Genomic DNA, 13,031 nt, shown 5'->3' with positions numbered 1-13,031 from the left:
TTGGTGCTTTCACTATCATCATCCAGGCTGTTCACTAAGATGTTGAATGCTATTGGACCCAATAGCGACTTCTGAGGTACTCCACTCATACTCACCAGAGCTAACCTCCTGCTCAAAGCAGCATCAGCCATGAGATCCAACCAGGGTGCTCAGGACTTTATTGAGTCAGGTCATGAAAACCTCCTAAGATGGAGACCGTGCCACCTATCTGGGCAGCTGGTTTCATGGCTTGTCTGTTCTCACAATGACCAATTTTTTTTCCTTTCCAATTGGAACCTTCCTTTATTTGATTATATCCCCTTGTCTCTTGTCACCCTACTAGACACTAGAATGAAGAGCTTTGCTGCTTCTTTCCAGTAACTCCTTACAAGAACTGAAGGCTGCTGTTAATAAGACTCTTTGCCTCAGCCTCTTCTCACAGGGCACATGCTACACTCTGACCAGTCTCTTTTATATATTCCATACTCTCTTTCTCCATGTAAAGCAACTCCAAATGATTTCTGTTTTCATTTTCTCAGTCATTATAGTTTTCTTCTCTTTGAATGTACAGAAATTGGAGTCATAAAGCCAGCATAATGTTAATAGATTTGTCTCAAAGAGTTCCTGAGGTCAGACTTGTTGGTTTCCCCGTATGACTAACAGTGCAAAAATCTGAAACCAACTCAGTTAATCCTAGGCATAAAATAACTGACACTACAGAACTGCACATCCATAAATCAAGAGTGACTAACTTCTGATTTATTTCTTTTTGGGTCATGTGTTCTACTTTCACCATAAAAGCAGATAAAGGTAACTATAATTAAAATGTCTACTTCCTTGTCTCCTACTGGTGTTAACATTCATGCTATTGAATATACCCCTTTCATAATACTGTTTCCCCCCACCCAGTGTTCTACAGTTATTGTTTCATTAAAAATACCCCTGTAGTATTAACTGTGTAATAAATTACAATTCAAAATTTAAGAACAGCCATTTCATCCATGAGAATAAAGCCATAATAAAAAAAAGAACAAAGTTTAGCAATATGATAATGTAGCATGAGTTTTTTTATAGACTCCATTGTAAAAGTAAAACCCGTAAATTTTCATAGTGTGTTAAAATCGTAAAAAAAGAGTAATGAAGAGGGTGGGGAGAGGGTGGGGAGAGGGTGGGGAGAGCCAGCATTAGCAGGCTGGTTTAATCCTGAAATTGTTGGTTCAACAATTTCTTTTCAGAATCTGAGACAGAGTTTATTAAATTAAGCCTAAGAAATTATTTATTTGTGGCTTATCTTACTTAGCATAGGTATTAGAAGTATCACCTCACAGTATTGGCGAGATACTATGAAGCCTAATCACACCTCTCTCTCTCCTTTGTTCACACCTACTATGCCTGTATGTACTTTGTCCTTACTTTTCCAACTATCTTTAAATAACATTTTTGTCTTCTTTTTACATATGTAACTGCATGAAGGGCATGCAAATATAGGAAGGAGAGGATAGGAGATGAATTCTAGCTCGCAGCCATTTTCTTGTTGCGTCATCCTTCACATCACACTGGTGGGATATGAATGTAAAACTTTCATTTTCTTGTAGGCTAATGGTAATTTATATAATTACATTAGTCCAATAATATTGTTTTCTGACAGCAGATTGCACAAGGCATTTGCAATTTGATTTAAAGAAAACTCTCACCCTGTAAACAGAATCAGCCATGTCATACCATACAGTATTAAACATGTGGTAATTTCCTAGTAAGTTGCTGCCATTTCACGACATATTTTTCCAAGGCACAACAGGTATGAAAAAAAAGAGCTCCTACAGTGATGGACTGGCCTACCACATGAACATTTTACCCTTCTGATGACACAGCAGGAGGGTTTGCTCACTCCTTGTATCGAGTGACATAAGACAGCACAAACAGTGCAATAAGGAAATTCAGATGATCCAGGTTCTTCATCACAGTCACAATGACTACTGGTCTCCAGTACAAATGAGAGATAAAAAGATGTGAAATACAGTACAAGAATATAACTTTATTGTGTTAATCTGCATATGTATTGGTACAGCTGTTCTGTGAATGCTTCTGAGGAAAATTTTTCCGTAACTCTGGCTCTCCCAGCTGCTCCCATTGTGTCCTTTAAGAGAGGATCTCTCACAATCTTTTCCATGGCCTCTGAGAATTGTGTTGGCACAGGATCGCACAAAAATCCTGTAACATTATGCAAGATTGATTCTAAAGGACCACCTGAATTAACTGCTATAACAGGACACCTCATATACATTGCCTCCAGAGGAACAATACCAAAATGTTCATTGCTCGGTGTATAAAGCACACATACAGAGTTACTAAAAAGAGAGACTTTCTGTTCATCTGAGAATGACCTCAGAAAAGTGACGTGGTCATTAACCCCAAGCTTGGCTGCAAGTCTTCTCAGCTCTTCATAGTGCTCCACATTTTCCAGAACTCGTTTATCATAACCACCTGCCATAACTAGGTGAACCTCACTCCACTCATGTGAATCAAGTCTTCCTCGAAGCTCATGCAAAGCTTCCAGAGCCAATGCCAGATTCTTTTTTCTCTCGTACCGATTAATGGAAAGAAACAAGAACTTCTTCTTTTTTGGTATCAGGTCAGCTACATCTGCAGGAGATATTGTTTCAAAGCTACTGATGTTGAGTGATGGGTAGAGGACATCTGGGTTTATGTGAGACAAGGACTTAAATGTGTCCTTGAACACACCAGCGGTGAACTTGCTGTTCACAACAATACAGTCTGCCATGCCAGTCGTGTACTCTTCCAGCCAGTCAAGGGGCAGTCTGTAGATGCGCTTCAGGAGAGATTCTCTCTTGGTCAGAAGCTGATCAGGAAAGTGACAGTAAAACAAAACTTTTTTACGAGTCCTGGCCAGTCTAAGTACAGGAATGCAAGCAGACACCTAGTATAATCAGGAGAGGCAAGACAAAAGGCAGATAATCGTTATTTGTGTTGGAGCCACTGGCACATACATTTGACTATAAAGCCATACCCTGAGACCCAGTCTTTTGCAAGCCAAATGTCTTCTCCCTCTCTGCTCCACAAGTGCATCAACTTGAACTCCCTAGTCCAGGGCCTCTTGTTGCAGCTCTAGATTTTCTCCCTCATCTCAGCCTCTAAGGCAATCAAGATCTGCTCCTCATTTTCCACAGAATCACAGAATGTTTTGAGTTGGATATTTAAAGGGCATCTAATCCAACTCCCCTTCAGTGAGCAGGGACACCTTCAACTAGATCAGGCTGCTTGGAGCACCACCCAACTTGACCTTGAATGTTTCCTGGGATGGGGCTTCTGTCATTTCCCTAGGCAACCTGTGCCACTGGCTCATCATTCTCATGGTAAAAAAACTTTTTTCCTTCTATCTAGTTTAAATCTTCCAAGCTTTAAAGCTTGCCCATGCATCTCCTCCTGTTATTCAAAAAGCTGGGTTGCTTACGCAGTATGCAACAGTCAATACTAACACAGAGTGAAGGTATTTTAGTTATTCCAGATCTGCACAGAAAAGGGTGCTAGGTAGTAGTTCCACAACAATTAGCCCACTGTTAGTTCAAACACAGCAAATAATAAATTATATATCATTTATTGTATGATTTTACTTCACATACATCTTTGCATGTATGCTCTATCAAGAACTACTGCATTATACTAAGATGGTCCTACCTTTGAATATACATTTTCCTTCTCCAACTGCATTTTTTAATATTAAAATCATCACAGGTTATGTAGAGAACATCTCAATGGTTTGATCTCTGTCCACATCTGTCTCTGGTTTGTGTCCAGAAGCCATAATGAGGCATTATCACAGAATTATTTTAGTTGGATCAGGCTTTTAAAACCACTAAGTCCAACCATTATCTAACTGCTAACCCTGGTGCTAAACCATGTCCCTTAACACCACGTTTATGTGTCTTTACAACACCTCCAGGGGTGAGTATTCACCTCAACTTAAAAGTTGACAGAACCTTATTTAGATACTGCTCTTAATTACTGTGTTTTGTTCCTGGTTATCTGAACTTTCGAGGTCATGCAGTCCTTTAGTCATAAATGCCTTCCATTCATGTTATGCTGGATTCAGACTAGGTCATTACAAGCCTCTTCAGCCTTAAGATTTTAGCTCTGTTCTTCCAACACTCCTGCCAAGTCCCACCACCAGGGCATAGCTGGCAAGGGAGCGCGAGGCAGTGCCTTCCTCTCCCTTCATTTGTCCCTCGCCCAGCCCAGTCCAGCCCCGCACCTGGTCGCAGACGAAGGCATCGACCTGCTGGCCGCTGAGCAGCAGGATGTACAGGGCGACGAAGACCATGCGCAGGGCGGCGCAGAGGGCGTGCCCGCGGCCCCACAGGCTGCGCGGCAGCCACCCGCCGGCCTGCTGCACCGTCAGCCCTCGCGTCTCCGCGAAGCACCGCGCCGTGTCGTAGTGCGCTGTCCAGATCTGCACCCGGCAGCCCCGCGCCTGCAGCGCCAGCGCCGCGTCCACCACCAGCCGCTCCGCCCCGCCCAGCCCCAGGTCCGGGTGAAGGAACAGCACGGACGGGCCCTCTCCGACCACCTCCTTCTCCGCCTCCATGGCGGCTCCGGCTGGGCTACCGTGCACCCGCCACGTACCGGTCAGCAGTGCGCACACGCAGCCCGACGGCCACGGCAGGACACGTCAGCCTCCCCCCCGGGCCTTCCCTTTCGCCCTCCCACCGGGTGGCCGGGCACTGCCCGGCGCCTCCTCTCGCGTGTGCCCTGCTCTCCCAGCCCAGCCCGGCAGCTGCCGAGGGAGCGGGCATGCCTGAGGCGTCGCACGGAGAGGGCTCGCTCGGGAAGCGGCGCTGAGGGACAGGAGGAGGGAAAGGAGACCCATGCTGCTCAGGCACCGTCGCGGGCAGCCGCAGGACCCCGGGAGGCGCGGCGCGGGGGCGGGGCCTTCTGAGAGCAGGGACGTGGAAGGCTCTGTGGGACCATACGTGAGGCTGTGGCGATTCCTGAGTTAGTGCTGCCGTCATGGTGAGGTTCTGTCTGGGGCAGGGGTTCGCCGGGGTGATCCCTCTTCTTTGGCTGAGTCCGCCGCCTCTCACCCCGTCTTTTTTCTTTCCCTAGCCCGGGCCCAACCCCAGCGCCACCAGCGTCGGCTCCTCCGGGCGCTCCCCCAGCAAGGCCGTGGCTCCCCGCGCCGCGGGATCCACAGTCCGACAGCGGTAGGTGCCCGCGGTGGCTTCGTAGTCGGGGCAACCCTTTCCTTCATGTCTTTTCTGGTTTTGTATAGCAATGATGGTGCCTAGGGCAGCGATCGGCCCCCTGTACTAGGCACTGGTGAGGCCACGTCTCAAATACTGAATTTACACATTCCCAGATTGCATGTTTCGGACATTGAGGTGCTGGAACATACCCAGAAAGGAGCTGGTGAAAGGCCTGGAGAACAAGTCATAGGAGGAGGAGTTAAGGGGACTTTAAGTAAAGGGAGATCTACAACTACTGGAAGGGGGGCTGTAGTGGGGTGGGGGTCACAGTGTCACACAGTACCACAGTATCACTAAGGTTCAGTCTCTTCTCCCAAGTAACAAGCCAGGGATGAGGAAATGGTCTCAAACTGCACCAGTATGCCAGGGGCTTTAGGTTGGATATTAGGAGCAAAAAATCATTGAAAGAACTGCTCAGGGAAGCACTGGAGTCACCATCCCTAGAGGTATTTTAAAAGACAAGGTGTGGAATTTGGTAACATGGATTAGTGGTGGACAAGGATGTGTTGGGTTAATGGTTGGACTTGATCTTAAAGGTCTCTTCCAGCCAAAACAATTACATGATTCTACAATTGTGCTTGGTGTCTGGGTAGCCCCAGCATGAGGGTGCAGAGGAACAGTGCTAATAGGTTGAGCGTGTAGGCAGGGCTCCTATGTCTCCAACTCATAGTTCCTCTGTGTAGCTATCCGTAGCCCTAGGTGGTAGTGTGCCAGCCATTATCAGGCTGATGCAAGTGTCTTGCTTCAGTAGAGTCACTTGGGGTGCTTAGTGTTAGAAGTTGACCAAAGTGATAACATATTTTGGTCTTTGTTTCAATCTGTTATTCCCTAAAGGAAGAATGCCAGCTGTGGGACGAGAAGTGCAGGCCGTGCCACTTCCACAGGTACTGGTGGGATGTGGCGATTCTACACTGAGGACTCTCCAGGGCTGAAAGTGTAAGTTGGATGTACAGGTAGTGACCACCATGGGATTTATATGATTCACTTGCTTCCATAATCTTTCAGTCTTTGGAGTGAGAGATCAGTGTTCTGGTATGCATTGGAAAACTTGATGAATTGATGGCTGACTAGATATATTTGGGATGAGAAATTTTGAAGAATCTGTAAACCTAGAGAGGTAGTTTTTAAAGTTACAGTGGCTTAGAAAAGGTTCTAGAAGTTCTATTATGTAGTTGACTAAACTTAGCTTAAGTTATCTTTGAAGTCTGAAATCAATGCCTTTGAAGTGTGTCGAGATTACTTGCCACAGCGAATTTAGGCATCTGTGCATGTTTTTATTATCTTTTAATTAAATAATTGCTTTTTTTCCTTTATCAATGGATATGTTGTGATCCTGTGCCTCCCCCTTGAAAACATAACACAGCTGGTATGCCACGTGCTTGCAGAACTAAAATGCCGAAGATGAAATCATTTAGCTAAGTTTGCAAAGCAAATAGCATCTCCGTACCTTTTATGTATCTTTGTTTCAACAAGGTGAATGTTCCAAGATTATAGTCAAATAGCTGGTGGTAGTGTCCCATAAGCTGTAAAGAGAGGCAAAGTTTTTACTTTTTGACCTGATAGAATCATCCACATCAGTTTCTCAAACAGGCTATGCAGCCTAATATTTGGGTAACAAAGGGGGAAGGCATATTTCAGCTGATGGGTACTCACTAAGTCATACCCTGAGAGGGACTTTGTGCTTCTTGTAGTATTCTGCTTTGTGGCCTCTTGTTCTTAGTGTTTCTAAACGGCTCAAAACACTCGGGTGTTTCCTAGAATCCATCAGTATTTTGTTTTGGAGCCCTTTAAGAGGGCAGCTGCTGGCTGCACTCACAATATTTGGGAAAGGACTAGTGATAGTCTAGTTAGTGATTGTTCCATGAGTAATCTTCTGCTGAAATTGTCTTAACGTGTTATCATTTTCATATGCAGTTGACACTTTAAAAAGCAAACTTATAGAGCAAACTGTAGTACAGAAGGCTACAAAAGACCTGTCTTCAAAAACAGTGTTAGAAAAAGCAAGCTGTGGGGGGTCTGGTTGTGAGTGTGATACAATGTTTTCCTCTTTAAAACTCAGATTGAGCATTAGTATTCTTTAAGAAGATGACTAAACCCAAGCTTGTTGCTCTTTCGGTGGCACTTTCTACCTGTATCTTGCCTTAGGCTTTCTTTCTTACATAGCTGCGGGTGGTGTTTTTCTCATGCAGGTATGTTAGAGAATCAAATTGGGCTTGTGGTATGATAGGCAGCCTTATGGAAGGCATTCTGAGAAGGCCCAGTACCAAATATTTAGAGGTGCCCAAATAATTTTTAAAATTTATTTATTTAAGCTGTACGGTGGGCTGAGAAGAGTCACGTGTGTGGAGGAGAACTTCCCTTGGGATGGGAAGAAATGAGATGCATGTGTCACTATTGGAAAGCTGATTGTTCTGTAGGGGAATCAATATCACCTGTGTGTTTGAAAAATACACCAAACACACCTCCTTTTTATTTCCATGTTGCTCTGTTCTGGTTACTGTTGCCTCTCTTCCTGTGTGCCTTCCTCAGAGAGTAGTTTATAGAGAGTAACCTGAGTTTTAGTACTAATAAAGGCTCGAATGTATTAAATAGCAATTCAGATGTGGTGTAAGGGCTTTGTGCACTTGATATCATTGCAATTTATGTTATGTAGAACATCAAATATGTGTAAAACACTGGAGATTGAGAAGTATGTTTTGTTGGTTAGTAGTCACTCTGTATGTGGACTTCTTAAATTTTGTGCCTTTTGTCATTGGTTTGTTTGCCAACAGCTTTACGTCTGCATTCAGGGGTCTCCATACCCAACGAAGTCTTAAGTATGATAGCTAATAATTGAATTTTAAAGTTTAATGTAAGATTATAGTTTCGAACATTTGAAGTACGTGGACCATGATCTCATAGAAAAATGTTAGTAAATGGTTTCAATCTGTTTTCAGTTTCTTTTTTGTGTTGTATTCATATTCACCTGCTTATAAATGGTAAGCTGGAGGATAATCTTTACTGAATAATGGAGTTCATAGTGTTTCTCCCCAAAAGCAGGTTGAAAGCGAGAAATGAGATTGTATGAAGTGAGTGGTATGAAGCAGTGTTGAGTGTCTGTGTCATAGTGGGTATAATTGTTGTGTCTCAGAACAGTGTGAAACAAGTGATTTTACTCTCTCAGCTGGCACACTAAGATTGAACTGGCTTTGAAGAACATCACTCTGCAAATTCTAAACACTGTATGAAAGTGAAAGGGGGGGGGGGAAAGTTAAGAAATGTGTTAATGTATACATTTTTAGGTACTTCTTTAACGATGGAGTGAACTTTGTCATCGCGTGTAGATTTCCTTGAGAAAACAGAGTCCCCGTCCCTTACCGACACTGCCATTATTTTCAAATCAAATAAAACCTCTGGCAAACCAAACCAAACCAAAGCCCCCAAACAAACAGCTACTGTGAATTTTATGCCAAAATTTTAGGAGCCGCTAGAGGACTCTGTTGGTTTTTGTATCTGACTATGTCTCTGCTTGGATGGGTGTCTGAGCAGTAAATGCAGATGATCATTTGCCAGAGATTGTTTTTCACAATGATGGGTAACAATGAACCATCAACAACTTCTTAAATAAATTGGGGAGGGGGAGAGTGGTGTTACATGATGCTTTATAGTTGCATAACGTGCAGGGTCTGTAAAACTGTCTCTCTTAAAACAGAGGGGTGGCAGCAATTCTTAACAGAGATGGCTATCTCATTTCTGTGTACTTTAAGGTATTTCCATGGGAATGGAATAAGAACTATCTTGCACGATTTCGTATGGGCCAATGAGTTCACTTGGCCTTTGCAAAAAGCAGACTTTTAATTAAGACTTAATGCCTTTTTTTTTTTTTTTTTCTTTATTTTTAGTGGGCCTGTTCCAGTTTTGGTCATGAGTCTTCTTTTTATTGCTTCTGTGTTTATGCTGCACATCTGGGGTAAATACACTCGTTCATAGACTCCTCAGAAAACATTAAAGCATACATCTTGGACCAAATATGTGGTGGTGGATCTTGCTTGTACTTGGACAGAGATTGAGGAAGCTTCCTATCACCTGTTGAAGTCCTGTCAACTTTGGCCTAATATCAAAAGGATTTCTCAATTTGCTGAGAAATTTGGGCAGGTTTAAAGTCAATTACAAGGTCATCTTATGTTTGTATCTGTACAATTACAATATGGCTATTGCAATAAAAATTGTATATGGAAGCAGAAGCAGTTTTAACTGTATTATTTTTTCCCCGTCTATTTCAATATATGACAATTAAACCACTGTGCTTGTTTTCATATATATCCATACTTCTGAGTAAATGGCATTTGACAGTTGAAGCCAGATTCTTCTACACTGTACATTGGTATATAAGTTTATGCTAGAAGATTTGTAATATTTTTTTGTGAGTGAGAGAGAAAATCAGATACATAAATGTGCACAAGAAGCAAACATTAGTTGAAATAAAACTGAGGTATACTAGCTGAACTGGTCATGTTCTTCTTTTGTCTACAGAAAAATAGCTGGATTTAGATCCTAAATGCAAGTTAAATTTTACTCAGTGCTCATTGTAGATAGAATTGTATAAGTATACTTGTTGGGATTTTTTCCAAGCAGAACTTGAGGAACAGCATGAGCTGGTACCTGCATGATTTAAAAAGAAGAATTTTATGGCTGTCAGAGATGTGTTTCCTCTGCAGGTCCACATTCTTTCAAGGACACTTAGGGAGGAAGGAGGAATGTGAGGACTTGAAAAGCAGTGGCTGCGTTAAAAAAACCCAAACAAAATCCAAACAACCACAAACAAACAGGACATGCAAAGAGACTGAGAATACAGCAAAGTGGCTCTTCAGATAATCACAAAAGTTTCCTTCTGGCTGTTGTTCTTTATTTTCCTTTTGAGCAGCCAAACAGCTTTTCCTTCTTTTTTAAAAAGTACTTCTCTATTTGTACATTAAGATTTCAGTTGTTTCTTGCTGCTGATATGATCTTGGGATTCAGGTCACCAAGCTGGGCCTTTATGTGCAGCTGGATAAAATTATTTTAGCCCTGTTGTTCTGATTCCCAGAATCACCAAGGTTGGAAGAGACCTCAAAGATCATCAAGTCCAACCTGTCACCACAGACCTCATGACTAGACCATGGCACCAAGTGCCACGTCCAATCCCCTCTTGAACACCTCCAGGGATGGTGACTCCACCACCTCCCTGGGCAGCCCATTCCAATGGTGAATGACTCTCTCAGTGAAGAGCTTTCTCCTCACCTCGAGCCTAAACTTCCCCTAGTACAGCTTGAGACTGTGTCCTCTTGTTCTGGTGCTGGTTGCTTGAGAGGAGAGACCAACTCCCTCCTGGCTACAACCTCCCTTCAGGTAGTTGTAGAAAGCAATAAGGTCCCCCCTGAGCCTCCTCTTCTCCAAGCTAAACAATCCCAGCTCCCTCAGCCTCTCCTGATAGGGCTTGTGCTCAAGGCCTCTCCCCAGCCTTGTTGCCCTTCTCTGGACATGTTCAAGTGTCTCAATGTCCTTCTTAAACTGAGGGGCCCGGAACTGAACACAGTACTCAAGATGTGGCCTAACCAGTGCAGAGTACAGGGGCACAATGACTTCCCTGCTCCTGCTGGCCACACTATTCTTGATGCAGGCCAGGATGCCACTGGTCTTCTTGGACACCTGGGCACACTGCTGGCTCATGTCTTTCTGTGTATCAGCTTATCATGAAAGAGCAATATTCTTGATTATGTAGCATTGATACAGATGTTATAGAAGCAGCCTCTCATGCGCCACCTTCCTTTAAGGCAGTTCTTAAACTAGCATTACATCTACAAAGCATAAACTGTTCAGAACAAAAGAATAAGGAATGTGACATCAGGGCTAAAAGAAGAGTTAATTTGAGCTGTGTCTATACTGTAGTACCTAGTGTAAATGTGAAGGGAGAGAGAAGGCTTGGAAGAGAAACTGAAAATTACTGTGGTAGGAGGATTATGTTTTCAGAGGATTGAAAGTTGAATGAAATTCTGGTGACTCAAAGGCAGTGGTGTAGCAGAATACACTAAAGTGATGGAAACAGCCAAATAAATGATGTATCAAAGGGAAAAGAATCCACAAATTACTTCAGTGAAAACAAACAGGAGGATTAGCCTGCCATTTGAAAAAGAGACAAGGATCTCTTCTAAATGCTTTGGCTAGCAAAGATTGCACAAGAAAGTGAAATCTGTGGAGTCAGGGATTTTATTTTAAGGTGAGAAAGATGATGCTAAGAAAAGACCCAATTCAAGTCATTTGTTCTACTGACTGTGTGAACAGACCATGCTGCTGACTTTATTTGTGGTGCTTCCAAAATGAAGGCGATGATGTACTGAAAAGTAAAAGGAGTAATGGATAAAAATACCATCTAAGTAGGTGGCCTCTTTACTTTGATGATACAGTTTTCTAACACAGCAGGAAACAATTTTGTTCTAAATGCTTCTGGTCCCTAAAAGCTGTTTTGCCACATCAACTAACTGCACCTAAAGCCTTCAGTACTTTTGCTTGTATCTCGGTGCTTCTAAAGACCAAAATCGTCTACACACTCAGAAAAAGAAAAGGTATGTGGGGGGAAGGCTTACTGCTGTACAACCTGCATTTAATTCAACTAAGTATCAAAACATGGCCTATTTTGACTGTCCTTGATTAAATAGTTTGTTTTGTACAATATCCTGTATTGTAAATATTTTGCATACACTGACAAAAGAATTTTTTACTGTGTTGCTGGTGAGGTAATATGAACAGAACCTAAACCAGTGTTGCCTCAAATTCATGAGATTGGCTGGTAAGTAATGTTACTCCTTTCTTACATAAAAGTACTGTGCAGTTAGAATACAGTATTTGCTGTAGTCCTTGGAGGAGAGCATATGAATTCCTCACCTCAGCAACCCATCTGTGAGGAGAAAAAACATAACATCGTGATGCAAACTGCTGAGAAGTTTGCAAAGGATGAAACTGTTGTAGTTGGGGGCTGAATCTGAACCTAATGCAGTTTTAGGGCTTGGTAGACCTAGCTTTCCAGTTTTGTTCCATTGTTGTTTGAATGTGCCTTGCTGAAAAGTTTTGTTTTAATCTCCTTTTATGGTATTATTTAGAAGCAAACAGGCAAGCAAACAACAAAGTTACAGAAGGTTGAAAACCTGTGCCTGGAGGAACTCACAGTGGTGGATTGTAGAATTAGAGCCTTTCTCTGTTCTGGGTGGAATTATATAATACTAATCTCCCTGCTGTCTGTGTGCAAACTTGCCTAGTGATAGAATTGCCTTCACTGAGTGAGAGTTTGTGGAGTGAGGTTATCACAGAATCACAAAATGTTAGGAGTTGGAAGGGACTGCATGTGAAAGATCATCTAGTCCAAACCTCTTGCCAGAGCAGGATCACATAGAGTAGGTCACATAGGAATGTGTGCAGGTGGGTTTTAAATGTCTCCAGATGAGACTCCACAACCCCCCCTGGACAGCCTGTTCAGTGCTCTGTCACCTTCACAATGAAAAAGTTTTTCCTTATGTTCAGGTGGCACCTCCTATGCTCCAGTTTGCACCTGTTGTCCCTTTTCCTGTCATCGGACATCAGTGAGAAGAGCCTTACCTCCCTGTTTTGAGCAGAGGAAGAACCTCACAACACCTGTGGGAAGAAGAAAAATGCTTTTTTTGCTAGTTCTGATTCCAAGGATTATTTTCCACTTCTATGAAATACCATGTCATAATATTTGGGAATATAGCTATAACTTGTGCCTGTGGGGCAGAGGTAGGTGAGTAGAGTGCAGGTCTT

General features: G+C 42.9%; 2 protein-coding genes across 2 annotated transcripts; one reads left to right on the top strand and one right to left on the bottom strand.

Annotated features, from left to right (window-relative positions):
* Nucleotides 1-1,994: 1,994 nt before the first annotated feature.
* ALG2 (ALG2 alpha-1,3/1,6-mannosyltransferase) lies at nucleotides 1,995-4,663 on the bottom strand. Its single transcript, XM_068147524.1, has 2 exons — nucleotides 4,250-4,663; nucleotides 1,995-2,917 (listed from the first exon to the last, which is right to left on the bottom strand). The coding sequence occupies exons 1-2, from the start codon at nucleotides 4,580-4,582 to the stop codon at nucleotides 2,015-2,017; spliced, it is 1,236 nt and encodes a 411-aa protein (XP_068003625.1). The 5' UTR covers nucleotides 4,583-4,663; the 3' UTR covers nucleotides 1,995-2,014.
* Nucleotides 4,664-4,817: 154 nt separating this feature from the next.
* SEC61B (SEC61 translocon subunit beta) lies at nucleotides 4,818-9,463 on the top strand. The gene is made up of 4 exons (XM_068147525.1): nucleotides 4,818-5,007; nucleotides 5,101-5,198; nucleotides 6,075-6,176; nucleotides 9,122-9,463. Exons 1-4 carry the CDS (start codon nucleotides 5,005-5,007, stop codon nucleotides 9,207-9,209), a joined length of 291 nt encoding a protein of 96 aa, XP_068003626.1. The 5' UTR covers nucleotides 4,818-5,004; the 3' UTR covers nucleotides 9,210-9,463.
* Nucleotides 9,464-13,031: the final 3,568 nt, after the last annotated feature.

This window comes from Melanerpes formicivorus, unplaced genomic scaffold (assembly GCF_026170545.1).
Source record: "Melanerpes formicivorus ecotype bairdi unplaced genomic scaffold, bMelFor1.0.p_v2 SCAF_15, whole genome shotgun sequence".
Lineage (NCBI taxonomy): Eukaryota > Metazoa > Chordata > Aves > Piciformes > Picidae > Melanerpes > Melanerpes formicivorus.
Note: the sequence above shows the minus strand (reverse complement) of the source record. Positions and strands in the feature narration are given on the sequence as shown.

Excerpts from the sequence above, each read along its gene's own strand:
- ALG2 (XM_068147524.1), bottom strand. The coding sequence starts at position 4,582 with ATGGAGGCGGAGAAGGAGGTGGTCGGAGAGGGCCCGTCCGTGCTGTTC. Across the intron at positions 2,918-4,249 it reads ATGCCTTCGTCTGCGACCAG|GTGTCTGCTTGCATTCCTGT; the intron begins GTGCGGGGCTGG and ends TGATTATACTAG.
- SEC61B (XM_068147525.1), top strand. Across the intron at positions 5,199-6,074 it reads GGATCCACAGTCCGACAGCG|GAAGAATGCCAGCTGTGGGA; the intron begins GTAGGTGCCCGC and ends TATTCCCTAAAG. Across the intron at positions 6,177-9,121 it reads GACTCTCCAGGGCTGAAAGT|TGGGCCTGTTCCAGTTTTGG; the intron begins GTAAGTTGGATG and ends CTTTATTTTTAG.